Below are 26,631 nucleotides of genomic sequence, written 5' to 3' on the forward strand. Positions count from 1 at the left end.
GAAAAAAAACCCCTCTGGGGTCCTTGGGTCCTTCCTGGGTCTGTTGTCGCGCAGGCCGGGAGCTCGCGCGCACGCCGCCGGGTGATCGCAGCTGCTTTTTTTTTTAATCCATGGACTCATTACCATGTATTTTCTCTGCATCATCAATTATTTCTTCCTTTTACCTCCACTTCACAAATTGGGCAAAAGGGCCATCTTGTAAATAGTTGTATCCCTTCCATTTTGAGCAGGTACATAATGGAAATTTGCATTTCTGCTGAATGTCTATTCAAAGGGGCACTGCCTGTAATCCCAGCACTCAGGATTGCTAAGAGTTTGAGGCCAGCCTGTGCTATATAGTGAGTTCAAGCCAGCCTGAACTACAAACTACATAGTGAGACCCTGTCAAAAATCAAAAGACCCAGAGAGAATGGCTTTCATCAAGAAATCAAATAATGCAAATGCTGGTGAGACTGCAGGGAAAAAAGGAATGCTTCCACATTGTTGGTGGGAATACAAATTAGTACAAGCACTATGAAAATCAGTATGAAGATGCCTTTAAAATCCAAAGATAGAAATTTCATTCAACCCAGCTATTACCCTTCTAAATATCTTCACAGAAGAGTTAAAAGCATATTACAATGATTCATGCATACTTACATATAGCATCAAAACCCATAATAGCCGAATCTTAAATCAGCCTACATGTCCATCAACAGATAAATGGATAAAGGAAAAAACCAGGACCTGTCATGTAAAGGTATGAGATCCCAATAATGAATGTAACTGTACTGTGTATACCTAATATGTACCAATAAACTCAATGAAAGAAAAAAAAGGTGTGAGCATACTTCAGTTTACTAATATATGGTATGATTTTTGCTTGGGCCTTGTTTGTGTTTTCATGTGTTTCCTTGTGGCTTTTATTATTTTTTAGTCCTGTTTGAATTCATCTAATACTTTTTTTAAACTTGTCTTAAAATTTTGCTCGAATAATTCTTATGTCGAAAGCTGTTATCTCTTTTTTTAGGGGGGTATCTGTGGATCGAACTCAGGACCTTGTACTTGCAAGAAAGCTGTTATCTCTTGTGACATACCTTATCAGTTTGTTAGCTTCCCTTTTATAAAGGAATATTGTTACAAGAAAGCATAGCTTGGTACTCCAAATGAGAGTGCAGGCCGAGTCTAGCACCTAAAAATACAGTGGTTTAAGAGCAAGACCTTTGCTTTCTAATGGGTCTGGTTTTGCATATTGGATGTGTGACCTTGCATAAGTTGTCTAACCTTTCAAATTACAATTAACTTTGTAGTAAAATGGTGATAATATGTTTCTTAGGAGTTGACAAGAAATGAATGAGGTCACAGTAAAAGTTCTTACCATGGTACTTTGCACTTAGTAAAAGAAACCAAGAAATGGAGTTATTAATATTAGAAATAGCAGTAGTAGTATATTTGTTACATAAAACCCTCAGATTCTTATGGAGCAGTTCTCCTATGTTATCTCTACCGGATTTCTTTAGTTTGCTCCTTTGTTTGAACTACCTATACCAAGTTCTAGAACTATCATAAGGTCACTGGATCTTGGACAATGCCTTGAATACACATTCATTTGACTTCTGACCATTTTATTCAGACAACTAGGATCAGAACTTATTGTGGCGATATAATTAAATGATGATTTTAAAGAACTGAAAAACTGAGGATACCATGATGGATTTTATAGATCATCATAAAGAAAACTAAATTTATAAAACCAATCCTATCCATAAGTATCATTTCAAGAAGAAGGTAAATTTCTTTCAGAGAGTAGCTCATGACCTAAGGACCAGAGTGAAGAGTAATGTGCAGAAGAATGTAAGGACATAGGCTAGGGAGACAGTCAGGTGACAGATGATGAAGTTCATTGGAGTCTAAATTGGATCCTGGAAGTTATCGTGAATCACAGTTGTGTTTAAGCAGAAAGAAACAGAACCAGGGGAGGAAATACTAGATAGTTGGAAAAGGTGATTAGTTAAGAGGCTCTTGGTGAAAAGAGATGTGGCAGACCCAGTGAGTGACACATGTTAAACTTCACCCAATAACCCTGTTAAAGTAGTTGTTTTTCTTGATAAGACATGAGTTGCTTTTCTTTGGCTTTAGACTCAGCTGTGGACATAATTTCTTTTTTTTATGCTACTCATTTTCAGATCCCCAGATTCCATGTGAGGTACGATGGAAATGAGAGAACAATTTAGGATCTGGAATTTTGGCCATGTACTGTAAAGTGAGTTTGAAAATGATATAATGTGATACCAAGCTAATAAAAAAGCTATAAATCCTTCTACTCTCACTCAGCACAGTTCAGAACACTTGCATGCCCAGATGTGTGTAAAGTTTTCCCTACATGTGGAGCTATTCTCCAGTGGGCATCAAGTGAGTGTCCTATAATATTTGCTTGCTAGGCTGTTCTTACTTCAGATGTCAATCACAAATAGATGGTTGTCACTTATGTATCTGACTGACCTTCTGTAAATTACTGTTCCCATAGCCTTCCTCCTTGCTAGGGTTGGCTCAGAGAACTTCACTTATATTTACTGGTTTATTTTAAAAGATATTGTAAAGGATCAGATGAACAGCCATATGAAGTGATCAGTAGAGCAGATATGGGGAGTCAGAGCATCCATGCCCTCTGTGGGCACAGACCACTTTCCCAGTACCTCCATATATTCAGTAATCAGGAAACCTATCAAATCTTTGTTCCATAGTTTTCTATAGAGCTTGATCTCCAGGCATCAAGATCAGTGGGTAGGACTGAAATTTTTAGCCATCTAATCCCTTGTTTTTCTGATGATCAACCTCCTCCTCAAGCCATCTAGAAGCCCCAGCCTGAGACATCTCATTAACATAAATTCAGATATGATCAAAAAGGGTTCATTATAAATAATAGTTAATTCTATCACTCAGGAGAGTCTAGTGCTTTTATGTGCTCTGATGGGAAGCAGAGGCAAAGACCAAATAAGTCATATTACGCCATAGTAACCCATAAATTTTCCGCTTTTCTATATGTTATGTCCATTGTTCCTTCATGTCAAAAAATAATGATTACTTTTCTTTTCCACTGCTTTTGCCAGCTGGTGTGAGGCTACAGGTGATGGCAGCTCTCAGAAATGTGTTGCTATGACTGACTTTCTCTGTTTTAAATACTGACAAGGAATTGCTTTCCTTTATATAAGGATTTATTGTTTTTGTATTGGATTTGGAAAATGTGAGAACTGTATCATGATGTTACCATATGTGTGAAACTTTGAAAGGGAATCTCCTCAGTTAATGTCTTTTAAAAATTTTTTGGTATGTTGTTATATGATTTTATAAATAATGTTTTTAGGAGTCATTTTGACTTGTTTAAGGCCTTCTTAATGATTATGTTCTGTCTTGCTCCTTTTTTCATTGTTGAGACAAAATACCCAACACCCAAAGTTAAAGGAGGAAAGGTTTATTGTAGCTCACACTTGGTAAAGGTTTCATTTCATAGCTGGCTGGCTCCAAGGCAAGGTGGCATGGCAGAGGTCCATTGCAGATAAGAAACAGTTCCTGGTGTGCAGAAGGCAGCAAAGCAGTGAAGTAATGGAGAAGCACCAAGTGACAAGCAGTAGCTTCTTTTCTGTCTCTTATAGTCTATCCAGGCTTCCCTGTCTGGGAGCAGATAGCTCAAACATCCAGGCTGGGCCTTCCTATTATCCACTCCTAAACTAAGCCAAACCAATTAGTGGGCTAATTTAGTTATTACACATCCTTGATCCCAGCATCCCATGCTTAATCCCACTATCACACCACCTCTGAAAAGATCTAGTCACTTCTGAAAGCCCCATGTATAACCTCATGAGGCTTTGAGGGGACATCTAGACTAAATCAAAAACATTGTGCCTCTGGCCCCCCAAGACTATACATCCCTTTATGCAAAAGACTCTTAATTCATCTCCAAGAGTTGCCAAAGTCCTAATAGTTTAAGCATTGCAGAAAAGCCCAAGTCCAAAGTCTCCTTTGAGATTTAAGGCAAACTCTGAGCTACAAGCCCCTGTACAAATGAAAAGAAAGTTAAACACTTCCAATGTACAATGGCAGAAAATAAACATTCCCATTCCAAACAGGAAGGTAGAAATGGGACCAAAGCAAGTCCAAAAATCCAGCAGGGCAAACATTAAGTTCTGTATTTCTATGTCCACCATCCATGGCAGTCTGTGGCAAGATTTGAATAGCAAAGGACTTGGATGGTTTTGCCCCTGTGGCATTGGCAGTGGTTGTCTCTCTCAAGATCAGTGGGTAGAACTGCCCATGACTTCTCTCACATCTTGCAGCTTTCCTCAGATGATCCACATTCCTGGCTTCTCCAAACTTCTGGAGTCTCCACTGCACTTTTGGCCTCACACTTACAGCTTCTTCGCATACTGCCCTCTTAGGGGCACACTGCCTGGCCTCCCAGGCCTTCTGAGATCTGGGTGGAAACCTTCCTGATCTCACAACTCTTGCATCCTGCATGCACCTGAAACCAGTGCCATGTGGATGATGCCAAGGTCTGCTGCTAGCTGGAGCCGTAGCTAGGCTTCTTTCTCTCTTGGCTGCAGGGGTTGAATACCTGGATAGCTGAGTCCTCTGAACCCAGTCCTGAGGAACGAATTCTCTGGATCTCTGTCATTCTGGAATATGGTGCTCTTAGGATCTCTTCTCAAAGCAAATTCTTTCACCTTTGGAACCTTGAGGCTGCAAAGGCTGGAGTCCTGCTTTTTCTTGTAATATGCTCAGGATGTTTTTTCCATTATCCTATTCCTTCTCAGCAGCCAAGTTCTCCTCTGCTCTGTCTTTGCAGTCTGCAGCTTCACTAGTGCTTCCTTTTTGGCCAGACTCACATTTTAAATCATTCTTCTGGGCTCTTTGCTCTTGATTCTCACCATAAATCTGGCTAAAAGCCCCCAACAATAGCATGCCACCACCTCAATATTAGACTGCCTTGAAATATCTTCTGCAAGATTAATTAGTCCACTGCCCTTAATCTCAGACTTATACAGTCATGGACATAAGCAAAATACAGACAAATTTTTGGCCAAGGCATAACATACATTGGAGTCCAACATCCTATGTGGTCCTCCTTAGCAGAAACCTCCTGTGCTTGATCTTTATTGGCAGCATTTCTATCAGCATTGTGGTTTTCTGAACTCTGACCAGAATCTCCCATCACGTATAGTTTAAAACGTTCCAGGGTTGCATCTTCAGCAAGCATCTCCAGACCTTTCCAAACTCTTCCCACAAGCCAGTTCCAAAGGCTGTTGAAGCACATGATCAGGTACAGTCACAGCAATGACTCCACTTCTCTGGAACCAAAATCTGTCTTGGTTACTTTGCCCATTGCTGAGACATAAGGCCCAACACTCAAAGTTAGAAGAGGAAAGGTTTATTGTAGCTCACAATTGGTAGAGGTTTCAGTTCATAGTTGGCTTCCAGTCAGGATGGCGTGGCAGAGAGGAAAAATAGTTGAAGGCAGGCAAAAGGCACCAACCAAAGCAGCAAAGCAATAGCAAGCAACCACAGCCCTCTTTCTGACCCTTATATTCTCTCCAGGCTACATGCCTTTAAGGTAGGTAGTACTCACACCCAGGATGGGGCACCCTTAGTCTTAGCATCACCTTGTTAATCCCAATATCACACATTGTAGATTCAGCCACCTCCAAAAAGCTCCACCTTTGACTGCATGAGGCTGGTGGGGGGGGCATCTAGATAATGAGCCATGACATATTCTTGGGCGGTGGCATGGATTCTTAGCTTCCATTTACCTGTAGTCTGGAAGATACTAGCATAACTTTTGCTTTTTCATTTCTAATAATGAGGCTTATATAGATTTGTAGTAGAGAGAATAACTATGAATAGAAGCTGCTTGTTCTTTTGACAGATTACTAATAGAAATAGCCAGAACTTACAGTTTATTTTGGGCCATGCACTATTCCAAACATTGTGTGTTTTATTAATTTTTTGAACTCTCAACAGCAGTCCTGTGGGGTATGTACTACTATTGCTATTTACAATTGGGCAAACAGACAGAGGCCTAGGACAGTTAAATCCAGGGTCACATACGGGTGGCAAAACTGAATTTTAAATCTAGGAGTTAAGACTTCAGATTCATGCTTTTATCCATACGTCATACTGAATGTATTTATAGTTTTGTGTTTTTATTTGCTTAGGACTGTAGGATTTTTCTTTTTCTTTTGTTTATATAGTTTTATATATTAATATAAAACACAATTATATACATAGTCGGGACAGACTTCTCATCAGTCTCAACCTTTCTAATGCATTTATTTTCTATGAATAATAAAGGAATGGACAGGATAGTTTTGTCAAAAGGCTTACTGATGGGAGCAGAGAGGGGAAATAATTGTTCTGTTATATTTGAAATGAATTTATTTAGACTGAATTGTCTTACTGACTAGTTGACCTAATATCCCTTATTTTAACTGCAGTTTCTACCTTTAGTATTGGTAGTTAGATGCAGTCTCTTTCCCAAGACCCTCTGAATACATATTAAGAACCAGTGATTGTGGGAGTAAATAATTCTGATCCACTTAGGCTATTAGAACAAATAGAGAATGATTTGCCAGTTTTTATAAGTACAGAAGATTGGGATTCTCTTTTCCTTATTGCCTAAGTGGCATTATCACACAGAGATATTTAGGTGCTAGCATCTGAACACTGAAGTATATGATTTTGTATATATGAAGGAAAATTCAGCATATTGACCTGTTATCTATCTGGTTGCTGTATCCATCATCTACCCATCTACTTGTTTATCTATATTTGTGGTCCTGGGAATGAAACCCAGAATCTCCTGCATACTAGCAAGCTACATCCCCCAACCCCAGGTGTGACTTGTTTAAAGATTCCACAGTGTGATAGACAGCACATAATTTGTCAACCCGACATTCAGGAGGCTAAGGCAAGAGCATGGAGAGAGGTCAAGGCCATCCTGCGTTATATAATGAGGACATTTCCCCCAAAAGAAAGAGCATTAAAAATGTTTTCAAAGTAATAGATTACTAAAAATATACTTTTGTATGTTATTTGACACCTTTTAATTTACTGTTTTTCTTCTTATATTTTGTTAATTGAAATTGAAGCACAAGTACAACTTGAGAAAGGAGTCAGCTTTCCTCAACTGCACAGTTTTAACTTCTTTCTTTCATGTGACTTCAGATTGCCCTTGAAATTATCCTCTTCCAGAAAGTCTTTCTTTCAGTCATCTTTAAATTTTCTCATGAGTAGGTGTTTGCCTTTATTCATAGTCCTCTTTCATTGGTCACGTTACTTTGTTTATGTTTGCCATATTTTGTACTTGTGTTAGCATTTGAAGGCAGAGCTTTTACTTAATTTAGTGCGACCTTAGAGCCATACTGACATTCAGTAAATATTCACTAATAATATGAGCTTGTACTTACTGTAAACATTTTGAATGACATGAATTTTTCATAATAATTATCATGTCTTCAAGAAATAGTGGAATCTGAATAATTAATCAGTAATATTCATCATTGTGATATAAACTAAATTTAAGCAATGAAAAGAAGCAAAGAACTGTATCATTTTCTAAGAAATGTTGGTTTACTAAGGTATAAAGATGAGAAGGTAAGGGCAATATAGTCATGAAGAACAGAAGCAGTTTGGGCTTATTTTACCTTAAAGGGCTGGAGACCTGGATTCATAGCTGTATTAGTTTTCTGTGGTTATTGTAACAAAGAGCCACCAACATTGTGGGATAAAACAATACAAATATGTTTATTGTGCTCTTCTGGAGGTTAAAAATTTGAATGGGTCCCACTGCTCTAAAATCAAAGGGTTCTTTTGGAGTCTCTTGGGGAGAATCCTTTTTCTTGCCCTTTCCATTTTTTGAGGCTTCAGATCTTCTCATCTTCAAAGCCAGGTATCGCATCACTCAACCCTCTCCTTACCTCAGCTCATCTCCTTTTTCACTCTCTCTTCTCCCTTTTTCACCTATTAGGACTTTTGTGGTTATATTAGGTACGTTCAGATAATCCAAGATTCCTTTTCTTCTTAAAAAAAAAGTCTTTAATCACATCTGGAAAGTCATTATTTTCAGCTTAACATATTTAGAGGTTTGGAATAGGATGTGAATATCTTTGGGAAATCATTCTGCCTCCCACAACAGCTATAGAGTCTGGAACAGTGCCTCAAATTGCACCTTAGATGTCAACTTGTTAAGATACCATCCAGAAACTCAATTTTGTCCCTAATCTCCATTCATGCCTGACACTATTTCATTGCTGTTGGAAATAGGTTATAGTTGCTGCTGCTGTCTAGGCTGCATTAGCCACAGTTACTGCTTTCTCACATTAGTTTCCAATTATATATGTAGTGTGTATGTCTTCATTAATGGAATCTGAATTATGTTCCTGGCCCTGTCTGCAAGGGAAACTGGTAAATTTATAGCAGAAAGCAAGATCTGCCTTGTAAGTTTAGAGGATTCCTAAAAACAGGAAAAAAAATTAAGATAATTGGCTTTTAAAAGGAATGCAACCAAGGCAGTGTGTCTTTCCTGTATGTTGAGAGTCATTGGTAGGAGAATTGTTGACAAACACAGATGAGTGAGAGATACATTTCATTTTCTGCTGTAGTGCTAACCAGGGCAAAAGTGGAAAGCCATGTTCAGATGCTAGTACCCTAACAGATTAGTATTATTTTTCTCAGACCTAAACTAGTATGAAGCCAACTCTGTTATTTCAAGGCTTTTCATTTAGTGTGTAGACAGCTCTCCCTATCTGTGGATTTGATGTCCAGAATCAGCCAATTACCGATGAAAATGTTATTTTAAATATTCTAGTTGTATTGAACATATACAAACTTTCCCTTGTCATTCTTCATAAATAATTGCATAACATATTTGCATAGCATTTACCTTGTAGTATTATAAATTATATGCAGATACTGTGCCACTTTATATAACGGACTTGAGCATGTATGTTATTTTAATATATGAAGAATGTCCTGAACTGTTTTCCTGCAGGTACCAAGAGACAATACTTGTTGATCAAACATACATTGACTGTCTTCAAAATGGTGACATGAGAATAATTGATAGGAGAGGCAGTAGATTTTGAGGCTTCACTCTTTCACCCTCTTATATCAGTAACAGTGATACTGATACATAGCTGTGTTGTCCAAACTAGATTTGGCTGTTTAAATTCATTTAAACTAAATGAAAGTTAAAATTCAATTTTTCAGTCACATTAACCAAGTGTCAAGGACTCATTTGTCTGTTGGACAGCCTAGGTTTATGCTGGCAGTGTGACAGTCAATTCAGGAAAATTGTTTATAAGGTTTTTCAATATTTTTTTTCCACACAGTGCTGTAATATTTACAGTATCCATTCACATGTGTTAAACATTTTCACTAACAAAACAAATCCTGTAAAATAAGCATTACTAACCTTTCTTGTACAGGAAATTGAAGCTGTAAGAAACTAGAGCAAATAGGGCTTGAATTATTTAATTCTGCTCAATACAATGTAAAGTAATTAGGGTGCTAAGTATTGTGTTAAAAGAAAAGATATTGGAAAAGCTGCTCCCTTTGCTCAGGTCTAGCTCGGCCTTATTCTCAAGTTCATGGTGAATCTTGCTTGGTCTGGGCAAGAAAAAACAAGTGAAATAATCCTGGGAAGAATCAATTGTAGTTTTCCTGAAACTAGTTACAGGATACTTAAGTTGTACACTTCACTGCAACTTGGATTGGGGCCTTACTGTCCAAGAATGCATCTGGCTTTGCAATCTTTTCCAGCCTCATCCTCAATCGATTCAGTCTGTGATCCCCACTAGATTACTGTATATAATGATTTGCTTATTAATTTTATTCTACAGCCCCTCATGAAGTTTGTAAGTTCTCTTCTAAGTTCCCAGAAGGAACCATTTGTACTTTCTTCACTGCTACATCTCAGGGCATAGCATCATGTCTAAAGATATAATAGGCCCTCGTATATTTTAAGGGATCAGTGGTAAATTGTATAATCCAGCTGTTTCTATCAGCGCTTTGGTCCCTTTTGTGTTACTACAATAGAATACCACAGACGAAGTCAGTTATAAAGAAAATAAATTTGTTTCTTATAGCTCTGGAAGTTGTGACATCCAGGGACCCACATCTAATGGGGGTCTTCTTTCATCTCATGATAGAGGAAGGAGAGAAGTAGAATGGGGACAAACTTTGTAACAAGCCCACTCTCAGGACAAGGACATGAATCCATGAGGGCAAACAAAGCCCTATGACTTACCTTTACTTTTATTAAGTCTCAAGCCAAAAATAGTTGCTTTGGGGGATACATTCAAACCATAGCAATCAGTAAGCAAAGTGGCTGCTCTGAAGTATGCACCCTATTGGTCTAGTTGTAGGAATTGAGTCTTCCTCTAATCTTCCTTTCATATTGTTAAAATAAGGGATCATCTCATGGATGATTTATATCTGCATTGTCCAAGTATAGATGCTACTTACTAGTCACCTAGGGATATTGAGTACTGAAGAACTTAATTTTAAGTTTCATTTATTTGTTTGGTTTTTTGAGACAGGATATCACTATGTAGTCCAGGCTGGCCTTGAACTTGGAATTCTCCTACCTTATCCTCCCAAATGCTATCGAGTACAGATATGTGCCATCATTCCTGGCCTTGTTTAATTTAAATTTTAAAAATGTGTGCTTTAAATGTCCCAATAAACTCAATTAAAGCTGAAAAAAAAATGTGTGCTTTCTAGAATTACTGACACGTAAATATTTTATATTGACCGTATGTTGAAATGCTAATATTTTGGATGTGCTGATAATTAATTACACTGTTTTTTAAATGTAGCTACTAGAAAATTTAATTATATATGTGTAACTCATATTTCTTTCTGTTGGCCATAGCATAGACCCTAAGGAGTTTTCCCCAAAGAATTTTTGTTGTTTTGTTTTTTTTTAATTTTTCATGTGTGAAATCATACTCATCACCTTATTGTTTAAATTCACAAATAATATCTTAAATACATTCACTCAGTGTATTTATTCAGACACTTCTCTAAGCAATTTTGGAGGATTTACAGTTTGAATTATATTTTTTAAAATTAATAAATAACATGTTAGGATGTAGTATGTAGCATAATAAGAACAAAATTGAAGGATTCACAGAAAGATGTAAAATCAATTTTTATTACTATTGATTACCTTTGTTTCCCAGAACTTCATAAGTGAAATAATATAGCATGTACTCTTGTTTATATTCTTTTGCTTGCCAAAAAATATTCCAAGAGATTAATCTATATTGTTACATACATCAGTAATCCTTTCTATTTACTGTTGAGTCATATTCTGTTGCATGATTTAACTTCTTAAAGTTCCGCCTCTTAATCCTGTTTCATTGGAAATTATTTCAACATGCATTTTGGAGAAAACATAAACATTCAAACCATAGCAAGGATAAAAGTTTATTCCTCAATTTTCTCCTATAAATTTGGTAGATTCTGTCTTTGATCAGTTTTGATTATTTTGTGTATGTTGTAATATTCTTTTAGATTAAGTTTTTCTAGTTTGATTTTTTTCTTCTAGTTGTTTCCACATTATTTGTTGAGAAAATTATTTTTCCGCATTAAATTCCTTGACATATTCATCAAAAATTGGCTGTACACACCAATGTGTAGGTAGATAAGTTTATTTGTGGCCTCTGTTCTGTCCCATTATCTGTATATCTGCCTTTATTATAGATAACATTTTTCCCTTGATTACTACAGCTGTTAGGTTAGCTGTTATGTTTTGAAATCAATTAGGGTAAGTTTTCTAACCGTATTCTCTTTGAAAACAGTTTTTGCTATTGTGGGTGCTTACATTGGCAGATAAATTTTAAAGTCAGCTTGCTAGTTTCTACCATAAAAAGCCTGCTTAGGTTTTTTCCTCGTTTTTGATTGGATTTGTATTATAACTGTGGATCAGTTTGAGGGGCGTTACAGGTATTTAAGAATTAGCTTTTTGCTTTCACTAATTTTTTGTACCTTTGTTTTTGGCTTTTTGTTATTTCCTGCCTTCCACTTGATTGGGGATTATATGCTGTTCCCTTTTATACCTTCTTAAGGTAGATCAATGCTTTTAAATCCTATTTTATTATAAGCATTTAAAGCTATAAGTATCTCTCAATACTACAACCTGCACAATTGTGTATGTTTACATTTTCATTTGACTTAAAATTTTTTTCAAATTTCTCTTGTAATTTCTATTTTGCCTTTTGATTATTTGGAAATGGGACAATATATTCCTAAATATTTGAGCAATTAAGACAGTTTTATTCCTTGAGTTAGATGGCTAATTCCATCTGGCTTTTGTTTGTTTTAGTGGTGTGGGGTTTTTTTGTTTTGATTTTGTTTGTTTGCTTTTGTTTTTTGTGTTTTGAGGGTGTGTGTTCTTTTGAGACAGGGACTCACTGTTGTAGTTCAGATTGGCCCTGAACTCACTATGTAGCCCATGCTGGTCTAGGACTCCTGCCTCAGCCTCCCAAGTGCTGAGATTACAGACCATTCCACCATACCCAGCTTCCAACTGGCTTTCTGTTATGAATTTGTATTTGTGTGGTTTTAGTTCTTTAAAATTTCTGCATACTTGTTTTGTGGTCTACCATATGGTCTGTCTTGATGAATTCCATGAGCACTTGCAAGGAATGTATACTATTGTAGAAAAAATGTTCCATAAATAGATATGTTTGTTGATGGGTTTGGTCTGATATTAATGGTTTTGTGCCTAGTTTGCTGTTTAATGAGAGCAGAGTTTTGAAATCTCCATACAGTAGTTTATCTGTTTTTCTTTCCTGTTTCTCTGTTTCATTTTATCTCTTCAGTCCCTTGATGAACTGTGTCTTCCTTTTTTTGTTTTCTTTTGGTTACTTTAGGATTTAATGTTATGCATTTTTTCTGTCATGCCATTTTATGAGTAATAGAGAAAGTTTCAACAGTATACAATACTTTCATTTCCCTTTTGTTTGTATCATTATTGTCAAATATCAACATTTTTTAAGCTCCACAATATAGTATTATTTTTTCTTGTCTACTTTAAAATAAATTTTAAAGTGAGGAATAAAAAGTTATTTTGTATTTCTTCATATGTTTATCATCCCTGGTGATTCCCCATCTGTTTGTTTAGGTCCATCTTTCCATGTGGTGTCATTTTATTAAGCATAAAGCCCTTCTGTTTTAGTTTTCGTTATGGTATTGATCTGATGTCATCAGGTTTCCTTAACTTATGTTTTTGACCATGTATTTTGCCTTTAGTTTTGAAGGATATTTTTGCTGGATATAAAATTATAAATTGAGGTGTTTATTTTTGGTTTTTGGCTTTTGTTTTCTGTAGTTTAAAAATACTACTCTTACTTTCTGGCTTGCCTTTTTTTCTGATAAGAATTCAGCCATGATTCTTATCTTTATTGCTTTTTATGAGAAATATGTCTTTTTCTCTGCCGTTAAGATTTTATCATTTTTTCAACCATTTGATTAAATGCCTTTGTGAATTTTCTTTTGTGTTTAACTATCTGTAGTTTATTGACTTTATATTTGTGGATTTATAATTTTCATCAGATTTGGAAATAACCACCTAAGTTTTGGTAATCGTCACCTAATTTTTAAAATAATTGATATAAACTCAATTTGATATGATTTACCCAGATGAACTAGTAATTTAATTTTATTGATACAGTACAGAGTTGTGAATTTTTTACTGCACATTTAGCCAGTTAAGAAAGTAGTTTTTTCCTTGGTTAGCAGAGACAAATTGAAAATCTGGAGTTAGAGTGATGTTAGTGTATCAAAGAAGCTGGTCTGTATCTTTGTTATTGAGTAGAAGCTTGGGAAAGTACATTATAACTTGTTTCATCTAATTGTATATCTTACAATTACATACTACTGAAGAATGTCACCTAGCATGATTTGTCCCCCTCTTTTTTATCTTGTATTCTTTGAACAATTTTGGCCCTAAAATATTGAAAAAGTTACTTGTAACAATGACTTAGAGGTACTTCCAGAAACATTCTACAATTGTCATTCAAGTCTTTGTGTGTTTATTTCTCCTATATATTCTATGTGAGCAATATAGGAAACCTGTGTTGTCTGGTAATTGTCTTATTAATCAAAGATTTCTAAAATTAGGATTTTTGTTTTATATTGAGAGCAGAGTGGGAAGAAGTAAAAGAGGTACCACTTGGGAAATAATTTAAGCTAGAGGCTAAAACCAGGGAGGAGTCTTTTGGAGAAATTTTTAGGTTTAAGGATTAGACAGAGGATGTGGATGGGTCTGATCCTGCTGAAAAAGTGAACTGGGAATAAATCATAAGCAGGAAGATACTTAGTGTTAGATAGATAGTTTAGTGTTTTGAATGTTTGAACTGTTGGAAATTGAGATTTATTGTAAATTTTGAATAGAAAAAATTTGAGCTCCAGAAATGTAGATTTTAATCCCATTTCCAAGCACGTAACTATCCTTTGGTCTTGCACAATTTCCTTAAAATCTTTCATTTTTATTTATTTATGAAATTGAAAAACTTTAAGATTACTATGAAGACTAAACTCTGAATGCTTTATGCATTTCACTTTTAATAGGTCCTCAGTAATTATTAGTTGTCTTTCCTTTTTATGTACTCTTAATTTTACTCTTCCATTTAAAAACCTTTTTCTTTTAAATGTATATAATATTTAAACAAGTCCCTATGGCTTTCAGAAGACTGTTTTCATCTTCTATCAAATCTTTTCTGTGCTGGCATTTATCTCATCTTGTCTCATAAAACTGTTAGGTGTTCCATCTTAAAAACCCTTTTGCCCTTCATATTTCCTTCCAGGTACTGCTTTTCCTTCCTAAGACAAAATTGTCTAAACTCAGTTTTAGTCTCATTTCTTCTCTTATTTTCTTCTGAAGTAAGTCCATAGGCTTATACCTCCATTTCTCCATCAAAATTATTATTATTATTATTATTATTATTTTTTTTTTTTTTTTTTTAGGCAGTGCTGCGAATTAAACCCAGGGCCTCATGCTCTACAGCTGAGCTACTCAGCTACCCTAAACTGTTCTTAACAAGATCCTTAGTGATTACATTGCTAAGTACAATGGTCATCTCTCAGGCCTCATTTTACTATGCATCAGCAGGATTATTGATTCTACACCTTTATTGAAACTTTGCTTATTTGGCTTCCAGAACACAGTGTTCAACAGTCTGTCTCTGGCCATTGGTTCTCAGTCTGTTGACAGTTGACCTTTTCAGTCTAGTCTCTTAAATATGGGTGATGCTCATATTTTTGTACTCCTATATTCACACACTCTTGGTAATGTCATCTTGGGCTTTAAATTACATGTATATGCTAATGACTCCCAAATGGGTATCTGTACTCCCAGTCTTTCCTCTAAACCCCAGACATTTTTGAGAAAGGATCGTACTGTATTATCCAGACTGGTCTCAGATTCCTGGGCTCAAGTGAGTTTCCTGCCTCAGCTTCTCAGATAAACACCCTCTTAACAAACTGCCAGTTGTATTCCTTTGGATGTCTAATAATCATCATCATTATTAAAGAATGCTTATATAATATATACTAAGCATTGTTGTACCAAAATAGTCTCATGCTCCTACGCTTACTTCTTGTGCATTTTTCATGTTAATAAATGGTACATTCTCTGTTTCAGTTTCTTAGGCTGAAAACCACAGAACCATCGTATTTTGTTTATTTTGTTTTTCCACTCATCATTCAGTGTGCTGACAGATGTTATTAATCTAATCCCATTTTAGCAACCCCATGGCTTCCTACTGGTAAGCCAGTCAATGCAGCTGGGTGGAAACTGTTAAAATCTGTTAGATTACGTCATGTTTGTCTTCAAAATCTTCAAAGATTTTGCTCAAAACTTTCCCATCTTCAGACTAGTTCAAGGTGATACTGACTGTCATAGTCCAGTTCTTTGAATGTCTGGGCCCTCTACTGGAATGAATAGCTATGTTAATAGCTGTGATAGCTGGGAAAACTGTATCTCTCTTTCCCAGTGGTCTGGCATCCTCAGTTTCATGATGTGATGATGGTGCTACAAAAGGGCAAGCCCAAGGTGCAAGAGTTTGCCAGGCCTCTTGTGTCATGTTTGCTGAAGTGCAGTTAGCTGAAGTAAGTCACATGACCAAACTGAAGGTCATTGTATGAAGGTAATTCTTGAGAGTCCAGATAGATGCCAGGAAGTGAGTGATTCACTGGGGGTTACTAATAAAATAATAAACCATAGGATAGGCTCTTTATGATCTTTATCAAATACATTTGTTGAATTATTAGCTTGTAACATAGCATGCATTTCTTCATTAGATTGGAAAATAATCAAGAAAAAAGGAGCTGTTTAGATAAAAATATTGTTTGAAATATGGAGTAAACAATGGTTCTTTAGTAGAAAAGTTAATTTGACTTCTGTAGTCTTTTCCCCATCCCCTTTCTGGGCATTGAACCCAGGGCTTTTGCCTTGAGCTACATTCCCAGCCTTTTAAAAAAACATTTTAAATTTGTTTTTGCAGTGCTAAACGTTGAAACCAGGGCCTTCACATCAAGCTACACACCCCCAAATGGTTGGTTGGTTTGTTGGTTTGAGACAAGATTTATAAATTGCACAGGCTGGGGTAGAATTTGCAATCCAGCCTCTCAGAGTGCTAGGATTATAGGCATAGGCCACCATACCAGCTATTCTTTTTTATATCAGAGACCTCTCAGATGTAGACAGTACATAATGTGTAAATTATGATTTATAAGTACGTTTCAGTTAAATCAGACAGTATTTTAAATATTGCTTCTAGCTGTTTAATTAACTTGGCTATTTACCCTGTTAGGAATGTAATCTTTGTTTCTCCCTAATGCAAATTATTTGGTGCTTTATTTACATTATGATGATCGGTTACTGATTCTTTTTCCAATCCATTTTTTGTATGCTTACATATCAAAAGGATAGAGTCATACCCTTGTTTTTGGCTTTGTTTTTAAAATTTATAATTTTTTCTAAATTTTCTTTTAGAGCTATGTTCAGTTCACAGCAAAATTGAAAGGAAGGTAATAAAGATTTCCTATATACTTTTTGTCCCACATAGCATATCTGCACCCCTTAGCATCCTCCCTCCCTGCTATATTTTTCATATTAACCCCTCATAATAACCTGGAGTCCACAGTGTACATTAGGGTTTACTTTTGGCATTGTAGTACATTTGGACAAATATATGATGCCATATCCTCATTATAGTACTACACAGAATACTTTTTTTTTTGTTTTTTTTTTTTTTTTTGTTTTTTTGAGACAGGGCTCCCCGTGTTGTTTTGAACTGCTCTGATGTTGAGCCAGGGTCTGGCTCACTATGTAGCCCAGGCTGGTCTTGAACTTCCAACAATCCTCCTGCCTCAACCTCCCGAGTGCTGGGATTACAGGTGTGCACCACCACGCCCGGCCAGAATACTTTTGATAGTTCAAATTAACAGGATCTTTTTTTTTTTTTTTTTTTTTTTTTTTTTTTGGTACTAGAGTTCGAACTCAATTTTTATCTTTTCCTGAGCTAGTATGAGTTTGAGATACTGGACTCTGGCAGTGAGCTACATTTTCCCTTCCACTACACAATTAAGAGGATAAACAGAGTGAGGATGGTGACAGACACCTTTAACTCCAGCTATTAGAGAGATCACCTGTTTGAGCCTAACCTGGGCACTTTGGACCCTGTCCCAAAATAAAAAGATCTGGGGATGTGGTACAGTAATGGAGCACTTGTTTAGCATGCCCCCTTGGCCCTATACACAGTCCCAGTACTGAGGTGGGAGGGACAACCAGTGTGTATGAGAGGGGCAAGCCATCTTATTTACTAAGCTTTCAATTTTCAGTATTTTCAACTTCCACTGGGTTTTGTTTTTTGTTTTTCTATATAAGCTCATTATAAGTAAAGGAGCTATTCTTGTTGCCCTAAAAAATCTTTCCTGTTCATCCTTTCCGTTTCCTCATCCCTCCCCAGGTCCTGTCAGTCACTTGTCCTTTTTGCTGTCTCTATAATCTTGCCTTTGCTATATATCTTTGATACATAACGTAGTGTATAGCAGTTTCAGATTGGTGTCTTTTACTTAGTGGTAGCTTTTTCATGGCTTGATAGCTCTTTCTTTTACTGCTGAATGATAAATAATCCATCGTCTCAGTGTGCTACAGAGTATTCACCTGCTGAAGGACATCTTGGTTGCTTCAAATTTTGGTATTTATGAATAAAACTACTGTAAACGAGTCAAGGTTTTTTTGTAGACATACATTTTTATTTTGTTTGAGTGAGGAGTGCAGTTGCTAGATCCTGTGGTAAGAGTATGTTTGGTTTTAAGAAACTGCCAGATGTCTTCAAAATTGGCTGTACTATTTTGTATTCCCACCAGCAGGAAATTGTAGTTTGTGTTGTTCTTCATCCTTAACAGCATTTTGTTTGGTCAATGTTTCGGATATTGGTCTTTCTAACAGAACACTACAGTAGTATCTTGTATTAACTTGGATTTCCCTGATAACATTGATGTGGAACACCTTTTTATATATTTACTTGGTGCCCTCTGTGTATCTTCTTTGGTATGATGTCAGGTGCTTTGAATCACACACTCCACCCCACTCCTATCAAACTTAGGACCTTGTACTTGCCAGGAAGTGAGGTGCTGCTGAGGTACATCCCCAGCTGGCTCATTTTTATATTAGATTGTTTTCTTGCTATTCGGTTTTAAGAGTTCTTTATTTATTTTTGATAACAGATCTTTTAAAAGTACTTTTCCCCAATAAGAACCAAGATATATCATGTAAAGGTGCAAATTTCCAATGATGAATGTCATCATATTGTATACATAAAATGTACCGGTAAAGTTAATTAAAATGAAACAAAAAACAAACAAAAATAAAAAAAAAACTACTTTTCCCAGTCTTATTTAATAGTATTGTACTTTACATTATCGTGTTATCCTGTGACACTGGTGACAAACCTGTGGCACATGTATTACTCTATTTTTCTTATAAGGGGAAAGATGTTAATGTAGAGTTGTTTTTCTAAACTAAAATGTTAATATTCAGGTTTAATTGCAGTGTTGGCACTTTGCGGTAAATAAATGGGTTTTGGGTTGCAGTTTGGCATTTCCTCTCCAAAAGGTTTGCCCTTCACTGTCCTATGGCACAGTTACTTTTCATTTATTCTTAGCTTTTCCTAATAAGTCTAGCCTTTTATTACTTACATGAGCCATACTTTTAAACTAATATCTTCTAATATTTCCTTGCATTTTTTGCCCTCATTTGGAATTCTTTTAATTTTTTTATTAGCTGGTATGTACAAGCATCTGATTACTTCATTATTGTCTTTCTTATCTGTTACCTGTAAGTCATCTTCTTTTTCTTTTCTTTCCTTTCTTCTTTGAATACTGGGGATTGAACCCAGAGCCTTTGCACTGAGCCACATCCCCAGCCTTTTAAGTAGTTTGTATTATCTCTGTATTTCATTTCGGGAAGGTACAGTGGTTATTGCAAAGAATGTACTGTTTCTTTTTAAAGGCATTGATTTGGGTGAGATTGAAAAACTTTTTCTGCCATACCTCCTTTAATGTAAAAATTAATATATTTGGGCTTTTGAGCTTACTCATGCTCTATGTATATACTTATATAGATCCCGTTACCATGAAAGTCAAATTGAATTTCAGCGAGCCAAGTATAAATGATCATCTATTTATCTAAATGGCTATATAAACTGGTAAATTTTCCGAACATAAAAGGAAGTTGTTATTTCTTGCTCTTGGAAAAGTTTTTGAATTTCTTTTCCTGCAAGACTTGAAATTATTGTTAAGATGTGAAAAGCTGTATTTTTACAATCTTGACCTTTGAAAGATAGATGTTGGTCCATATTAATGTAGGTTTATTTGAGCAAATTGTAGTATAGTAGGCACTGTGTTAAGCACTGGATGTACAAGGTGGAAGACAGTGCTTATTGAAGAAAACATGAATAAATGACTTCCTTGTAGCAAGCACTCTGGGTGCTGTATATAGCAGAAATGAGCATCAAGATACACTAGCAATCCTTAGAAAATCCAAGGCTCTAACAGGAGTTGCTGAGTTTTAAAGTACTAGAAATGATTAACCAAACAAGAAAGGAGATGGGAGGGCATTTCAATTTGAGTTGAAGAGTATGAATAGCCAGCCTTGCAATATAAATTACCAGCACTCTGGGAGTCTGAGGCAGAAAGATTGCAGTTTTAGCCTGGCCTGCGCAAATTAGCAATGTAGTAAGACCTTGTCTCAAAATAATAAAGGGCTGGGTATGTAGCTTAGTGTGAATGAAGGCGCTGGGTTCAATCACTGGTACCACAAAAGAAGAGAGGAAAAGGAAGAGCATGAACAAAAATAGATACTGAGGGGGAAAATAGCAAGAAACTAAGAGTAATATGAGATATGATTGAAATATACAGTGAATGTTTAACTTTTTAAAATTTTATTATGATAAAAGATACATTGCCATTAATCCCCCTCAAAATACTCTTCCTTGCCTCAAACATGATCTGAAGCAGTTCTAGAAGTCCTCTTTCGTGATTGTTTTTATGAGGTATGATGAAAGATACGGTGAATGCTGCTTCTGAGTGCCATCCAATAGAAAGGCAGGCTTGTAAAAACATCACAATGTGCTGTCATCCGTTTATTCATTGAATCTGGCACCATGCGACTTCTGGCTGTTCCCCAATGTCAAAATGACCATGAAAGGTAAATGTTTTTAACTGATTCAAGACATTGAGGTAGCCACGGAAGCATAACTAAAAACACTTATGAAAGAGGATTTCCTGAACTGCTTCAAAATGTGGCAAGAAACTGGGAAAAGTGTGTTCAAAGTGAGGGAAAGTATTTTGAGGGAGATTAATTTCATTGTTTCTTATTGTAATAAATTAAAATTAAACATTCGGTTTATTTTTTGATAACACATCGGTTCAAGGGCTTAGAAAATGGAAAGCTATAGGATTTTATATGCTAGACTAACGAGGAACTTGGGTTTTAGCTTTTTTTGTGGTAACTCGGGTCATTGCGGTTGGGAGGCAGGCCATCGAACCGCTGAGCTAAATCCCTGGCCCCGGGTTTTATCATTTTATCTTATTTATTTCCACTGAATTGCCACTAAAGTCACAAGAACTGGAAATTATGCTTTGAAATATGGCGACAAAGTCCATGGCTGTATGTTTGAGATTTTTCTGGTGAGTTCATAGCTTCAATTTTGTAATTTATAAAATAAAGATAACAGCATTTGCCTTTTTGGATTGTTGGGAGATTTAATAATAATTGTAAATGATGATAGTGACAATAATAATGATTACTAACATTTTTAAGGCATTATTTACAATCCTAATGCTTTACTTCTGTTACTTTCTTTCATCCTGAAAATACCTCAGTAAAGTAGATTATTTTATTCATCTTTTAACAAACCTGAAACATTAAGAAATAATTCACCTTCGGTTATATAGCTAGCAGGTGGCAGAGCTTGATTTGAACCCTGGGGTCTGCACACAAGATTCTTGTTATTGGGGATCAAACTCGGGTCCTTGCACTTGCAAGGCAGGAGGTGGAACCACTGAGCTAAATCCCCAGCTCACAAGATTCTTAATAGTTTTAATCATGTTATGCTCCAGTTTGAGAAATCACACATATAGTACATGCAGACAGGTATTTGCCGCTTAATAATTACAAATGTAAACAATAACCAGTGGCCAGTAATTACTCACCTTGCACAAATCTTTGAGTTAGTTTGATGTCCCCAAGAAATTGTATTGTTTTTCCTGTGTGTTAATTTTACTCTCTGGTGGACTATTGATGACAACGGAACTCCTGAACTCATGCTTTTAACTTCTGTTGCCTATTCCTTCTTTCCTTGTTGTCTGTTTCTACATTAAATTTTAAATCCATGGTAGACATGATAGCTATGTTTTCATTGTATACTCAGTCTTTAATGTAGTATCTAGGACATACAAATGACCAAATATTGTTAAATGAATGAAGATTTAAAACCCAACATTTTCAGCTGATCTTCAAATTTAAGCATTATTTATACCCTTATAGTTATGGTTTAATTCTTTGACATGCTTTTCCTTCAGTAAGGGCCCCATCTGCTCCTATGTTGTATAGGTCCTTCTCATCCAGTCCTGCAAGAACCCTGCTGGGTAACCTGTATCTGTTGTTTAGAGATTTCTAAGCTTTTAGAGGGTGAGAGACTGGGCTGACAATTTGATCTAAAACAGTATTCTGTTAGATACATTTCAAACAATTTTAAAAGGTGTGTTTTAAGAAATTAGATATAAAAAAGAAAAAAGTCTTTGATATTTTGTCTTTGCCTTTCACATTAAATCATTTCAAATGAAGAAAAAAATAATTGTATTCCAGGCAATTCTCTGCTTTTGTGAGTTAACTTATATTTTCCTCCTCTCCTCTATCTAGAATGTCTTAAACCATTCTACCTTATGAGAAATTGGATGTTCTTGCAGATAGTCATTGTGGGAGAAAACGTTTCATTTAAGTCCCAGATGAGGACCGAAAACTTGAAATCAGAAGAACATCTGAAATCAAGTAATATTAGGTAGGATGAAAAATTACAAGGGATTTCTACATGTTTTTATTAACTTTAGAGATGTATGTTAAAGTGTTCATATTCTTCGGCTTCTAATAGAATTAGACACTTTCTGAAAGATTTGATTTTGGCCAAGATCGGGGGAGACCTGCTAAAAAATTTTTCACTTATGTGGCTTTATAAAATTTTGAGCATATGATTACTTTGTACATTTGTATCTTGTGGACCAAAAAATTATAAAGATTTTATTGAAGTAAATTTTAAAAACTTTTACATTTGTGCATGAAACCATTGAATATTTATAAGCATAAGATATACCCATCTTGCACATTATTGTCTAGAATGAAAGTTTCCACTTTTGTTTATGTATGTAGCAAATTTCCTTGAATGCAGAAACCATACACTCCAGGTTTTGTATATTAGCATGAATGTAGTTCAGCCTCCCAACTGCCTGTACAATTGGTGTATGATAAAGTACTGGCTGTATTCTACGTGGTGAGTTAGTAACTATTGCTGTAGAATAATGACACACCATGTACAAAATCTCAAGAGATGGGACTTTTAATTGAGAGGTGATAGTTACCCCTACAAATTGAACCTAAAGCTGGGTTATTTCAGAAGACCTGCTTTACTGTATAATGCTTACAAGCTCTGGTTCTCAAATTAGATTGCAGGGTAGAATCCAGGCACTGCTGCTTCTTAGTTATGTGACATTGGCCAAGTTACTTAGCCATTTTGTATTTCTGTCTTATCAGCAAAATGGGGGTCTTTTAACCTGATAGAGTTGCTGTGATAGTTAAAGGCTTTATAATACATGAAAGCATGAGAAATTAAGACCTGGCAAATAATAAATGATCAGAGCATATTATTATACTATATGTTAATTTTTAGCAGATGGGGTTAAAGTATTATTAATTAGCACGGCATTTCTGTCATTTATAATTTGCTTGATGTGTTGTTAGGTTCAATTTTTAAAGCATACTGTGGTAAATAATAATACAATCAATGCTAATCTTTAGAGAGAAATAAGTAACATGACCAATTCTTTTGTAATTTATACATCTACCTTTGATTTTCTTTTCTTTTCATACTAAGAATGTGGTCTTCATAACATCAAAACACCTTATCCTTTCTTTGTTGTTTAGTATTATGTGGTGGTAGAGGACCTAAAATTTTTTTAACCTCCACCTCAAGATTTTATCTTAAACCCAGTGTGGTCCTTGAGAACAGGGATCCCAGGAAGCAGCAGAGGGGAAGTAACAACACCTAACCAGCCATTCAGTAACTAAATGAGCAAAAGTAATTTGGAGGTCACAGTCAGATTGCTTTTCTTCTTTGAGGGATCACTTACCTTCAGTTATGTAACTTGTCTTATTTATTTCTCATAGCAACTTTCTCATTTTTAAGTGCTAATTTACACACCTCCCCCCACTTTCTCAGATACCCAGCTCTTTTAGATAACAACCTGGGACTGATTTTAGACTGCTGTATCTTTATAATTAGTCTGCTAGTTACAATTTCCAGTTATTTTTTTAATCCGAGCTTTTCAACCCATCTGTATATCACCTCATTTCTAGTCTTGATGTTTTAAAATCTGTATATTTTTAAAATACAAATCTAACAATGCTGTAACCTTACTTAAAATTCTCCATTGGTTTTGTATTGCTTTTAAAGAACAGAATTTGAGCTCCTTGAAATGTTACGCAAGGTTTCTTACAATCTCTTGTCTTCTTTGAATGTTGTGGTATAGAGCATTGAAATGTCAGCAGATTTGAAAATACAAGATAAAATGCCATAGAAAGAAGGAATGTTTATTGACATGAACTGAGAAAAGCCCCTTTTAAGAGCAGCATTTTTCTTAGATCTCTTTTCTAAATGAGATCCAATAGTACAGTAATGATTTTTTTTCTCTGATTACTACCATGAGACTTGGTGATGTATGAGAGAGCTGTATATCATGTATGTGTTCCTGTGAGTGTGTGTATAAGTGTATACACATGTGTGACTGTTATTTAGCATATGTAATTATGATTAGCTTATCTTTATGATTATAATTGATAAGTATTGTTATTATCCCAAATTATTCCTAATTCTGTGGAAAAAATGAGCAAAGTAATGAATTAAAACCTACGTTGGATCACTTTTCGGCCTTTTGGCTAAGATCAATTGTAAAACCTACCTGGGCTTTTGCTTAATTTTCAAAAAGAAGTACTCTGGATCCTTTTTCCAAAACTAGAGAGGGATTTTCCTTTTCTGGGCAACTGAATTTAGAAAATGTTGGTTTATCATTCTGAATTCTCCTTACAGAGAAAGGGGTCTAGAGTTCATGTGGAAGGAATCTCCCATTTTATGTGTCTATGGTTTAGAAATATCTTAGATTTTTAAACCAGATTTTAGAATATGTATTCTGAAGAGTTACCCTTTCTTACCTTGCATTGTTATATTAATACTAAATATGACCAAGATATTAAAGAGGATAGCCCAAATTTTAGGTTTTTTCCTTTTAGTGACATAAAACGATCATAAAATGGTTAAATACAGATTGCTTCAATTCTGTGAACTATTACGATCAAATACTGTAGTTTTTTGTTTGTTTGTTTTGTTTTTCTCTCTTATACTCTTGTGCAAGAGAGAAATCTGATATAACACCTAGGAGCAGAACTCTGGAGACAAACTGATTTCAAATACTTCTTCTGCTACTTAACTCTGTGACCTTACCCATGTTATTTATTTAGCCTCTGTCTCCTTGTATTTTCTTCAAGTACAAAATGCGAACAGTAATGATACTTAGTGTGAATTAAATGATTATTTTATATAAAACCCTTAGTACAATATAAATGCAATACATAGTAGTATTATTACAGTACCAGTGCTTAGAATGAAATGAATACACTTGTAGATCTTGATGTAAGGTTATGTTATCTTCACGAGCATTGTTTCAGATTGTTAACTTTCAACATATTTGTCCCTGGATATTCAGATTTTATTCAGCCTTTTAACCGTTTCTTTGTGTAATAGAAGTGCTTATGTTGTTATCACTTAATAACTAAGACATTTTATTGAATGTGTTAAATAGCTTCACATTTTCTAGCTGTTAGTGCTTTTTTATAATTAAAGGCATAATTTAATTTTTGTATTCTTGCTTCATTCTTTTCATTAATTCCTTCAGCTTAAAGAGTAAAAGAGCTCTTGTTTGCCACACCTTCTGCCAAGAAAAACATTAAAACTTTTTTTATATAAGCATTGGCTAGAAAATGTAATGTTAATCTATTAAAGGACTTTAACAAAACCAGCAAAGTTGAGGAATAGGGTTTTTTAAAATATAAAAAAGCTAGCTAGCCTTTATTAAAGCAGTTATATGAGATCACATATTCACTTATTTGATTTCCTATATATGGTAAGAAAGGAAAACTAATACTTTATTAAGAGTGGTGTTCCATGGAGTGGAAGAAGCATTCTGACTTTGTTAAGATAGGGTATATTGTATGTTTTATCAATTTGTATGATCTTAGTTTTTAAAATGTATAAACCAGTAGCCTTGTGGAGATTTTTTTTAGTGGCAAATTTTAACACTCAATGTGGGCAGGGAAGATAGGGCTGTATGATTCATGAAAGTTGATGTGCTTTGTATTTTAGGACTAAACATAACTATTTATTTGGTATTATTAATTTATATTGATAGTTCTCATGTGGTTTGTAGTTACCTCCACAGGACCCTATGTGATTCTCTTGTTTGAAAGCTTAATTTAAAAACAAAAACAAAAACCTTTATTTTTTGGGGGGTAACGGCTAAGAGAATTAACTCATTTTACATTTTAAAACCAAACTAAAGTTCATAATGGCTATTAAATACCTAATTATGTAAAAACATTATAGTAAAACTTTTAGAACTAATATTCTCTAGCTTTCCTGTCAGAAATGTTATTTTTAAAGACAAATCTCAAGGGAAGGTAATTAACCTTTTAAATTTTGTTTTTGATATCTAGTAATTGTACTTATTTATGTGATACAGTATGATGGTTCAGTATAT

General features: G+C 35.2%; 1 protein-coding gene across 7 annotated transcripts in view; it reads left to right on the forward strand.

Annotated features, from left to right (window-relative positions):
• The window catches only part of Smg7 (SMG7 nonsense mediated mRNA decay factor), a 90,465-nt gene that overhangs the window by 28,172 nt on the left and 35,662 nt on the right, over positions 1-26,631 (forward strand). For 4 of the 7 annotated variants that reach the window (XM_010640550.3, XM_010640555.3, XM_010640554.3 and 1 more), the window contains exon 2: positions 22,472-22,610. The exons of 2 other annotated variants lie outside the window; for them this stretch is intronic. In XM_010640550.3, coding sequence (XP_010638852.1) covers positions 22,495-22,610 — 116 coding nt within the window. In that variant the 5' untranslated portion in view covers positions 22,472-22,494. Of the gene's footprint in view, positions 1-22,471; positions 22,611-26,631 lie in introns of those variants that run through there. One more of the 7 variants, XM_010640551.3, reaches the window with a different exon arrangement.

This window comes from Fukomys damarensis, unplaced genomic scaffold (assembly GCF_012274545.1).
Source record: "Fukomys damarensis isolate Sample0158 unplaced genomic scaffold, DMR_v1.0_HiC HiC_scaffold_11, whole genome shotgun sequence".
Classification (NCBI taxonomy): domain Eukaryota; kingdom Metazoa; phylum Chordata; class Mammalia; order Rodentia; family Bathyergidae; genus Fukomys; species Fukomys damarensis.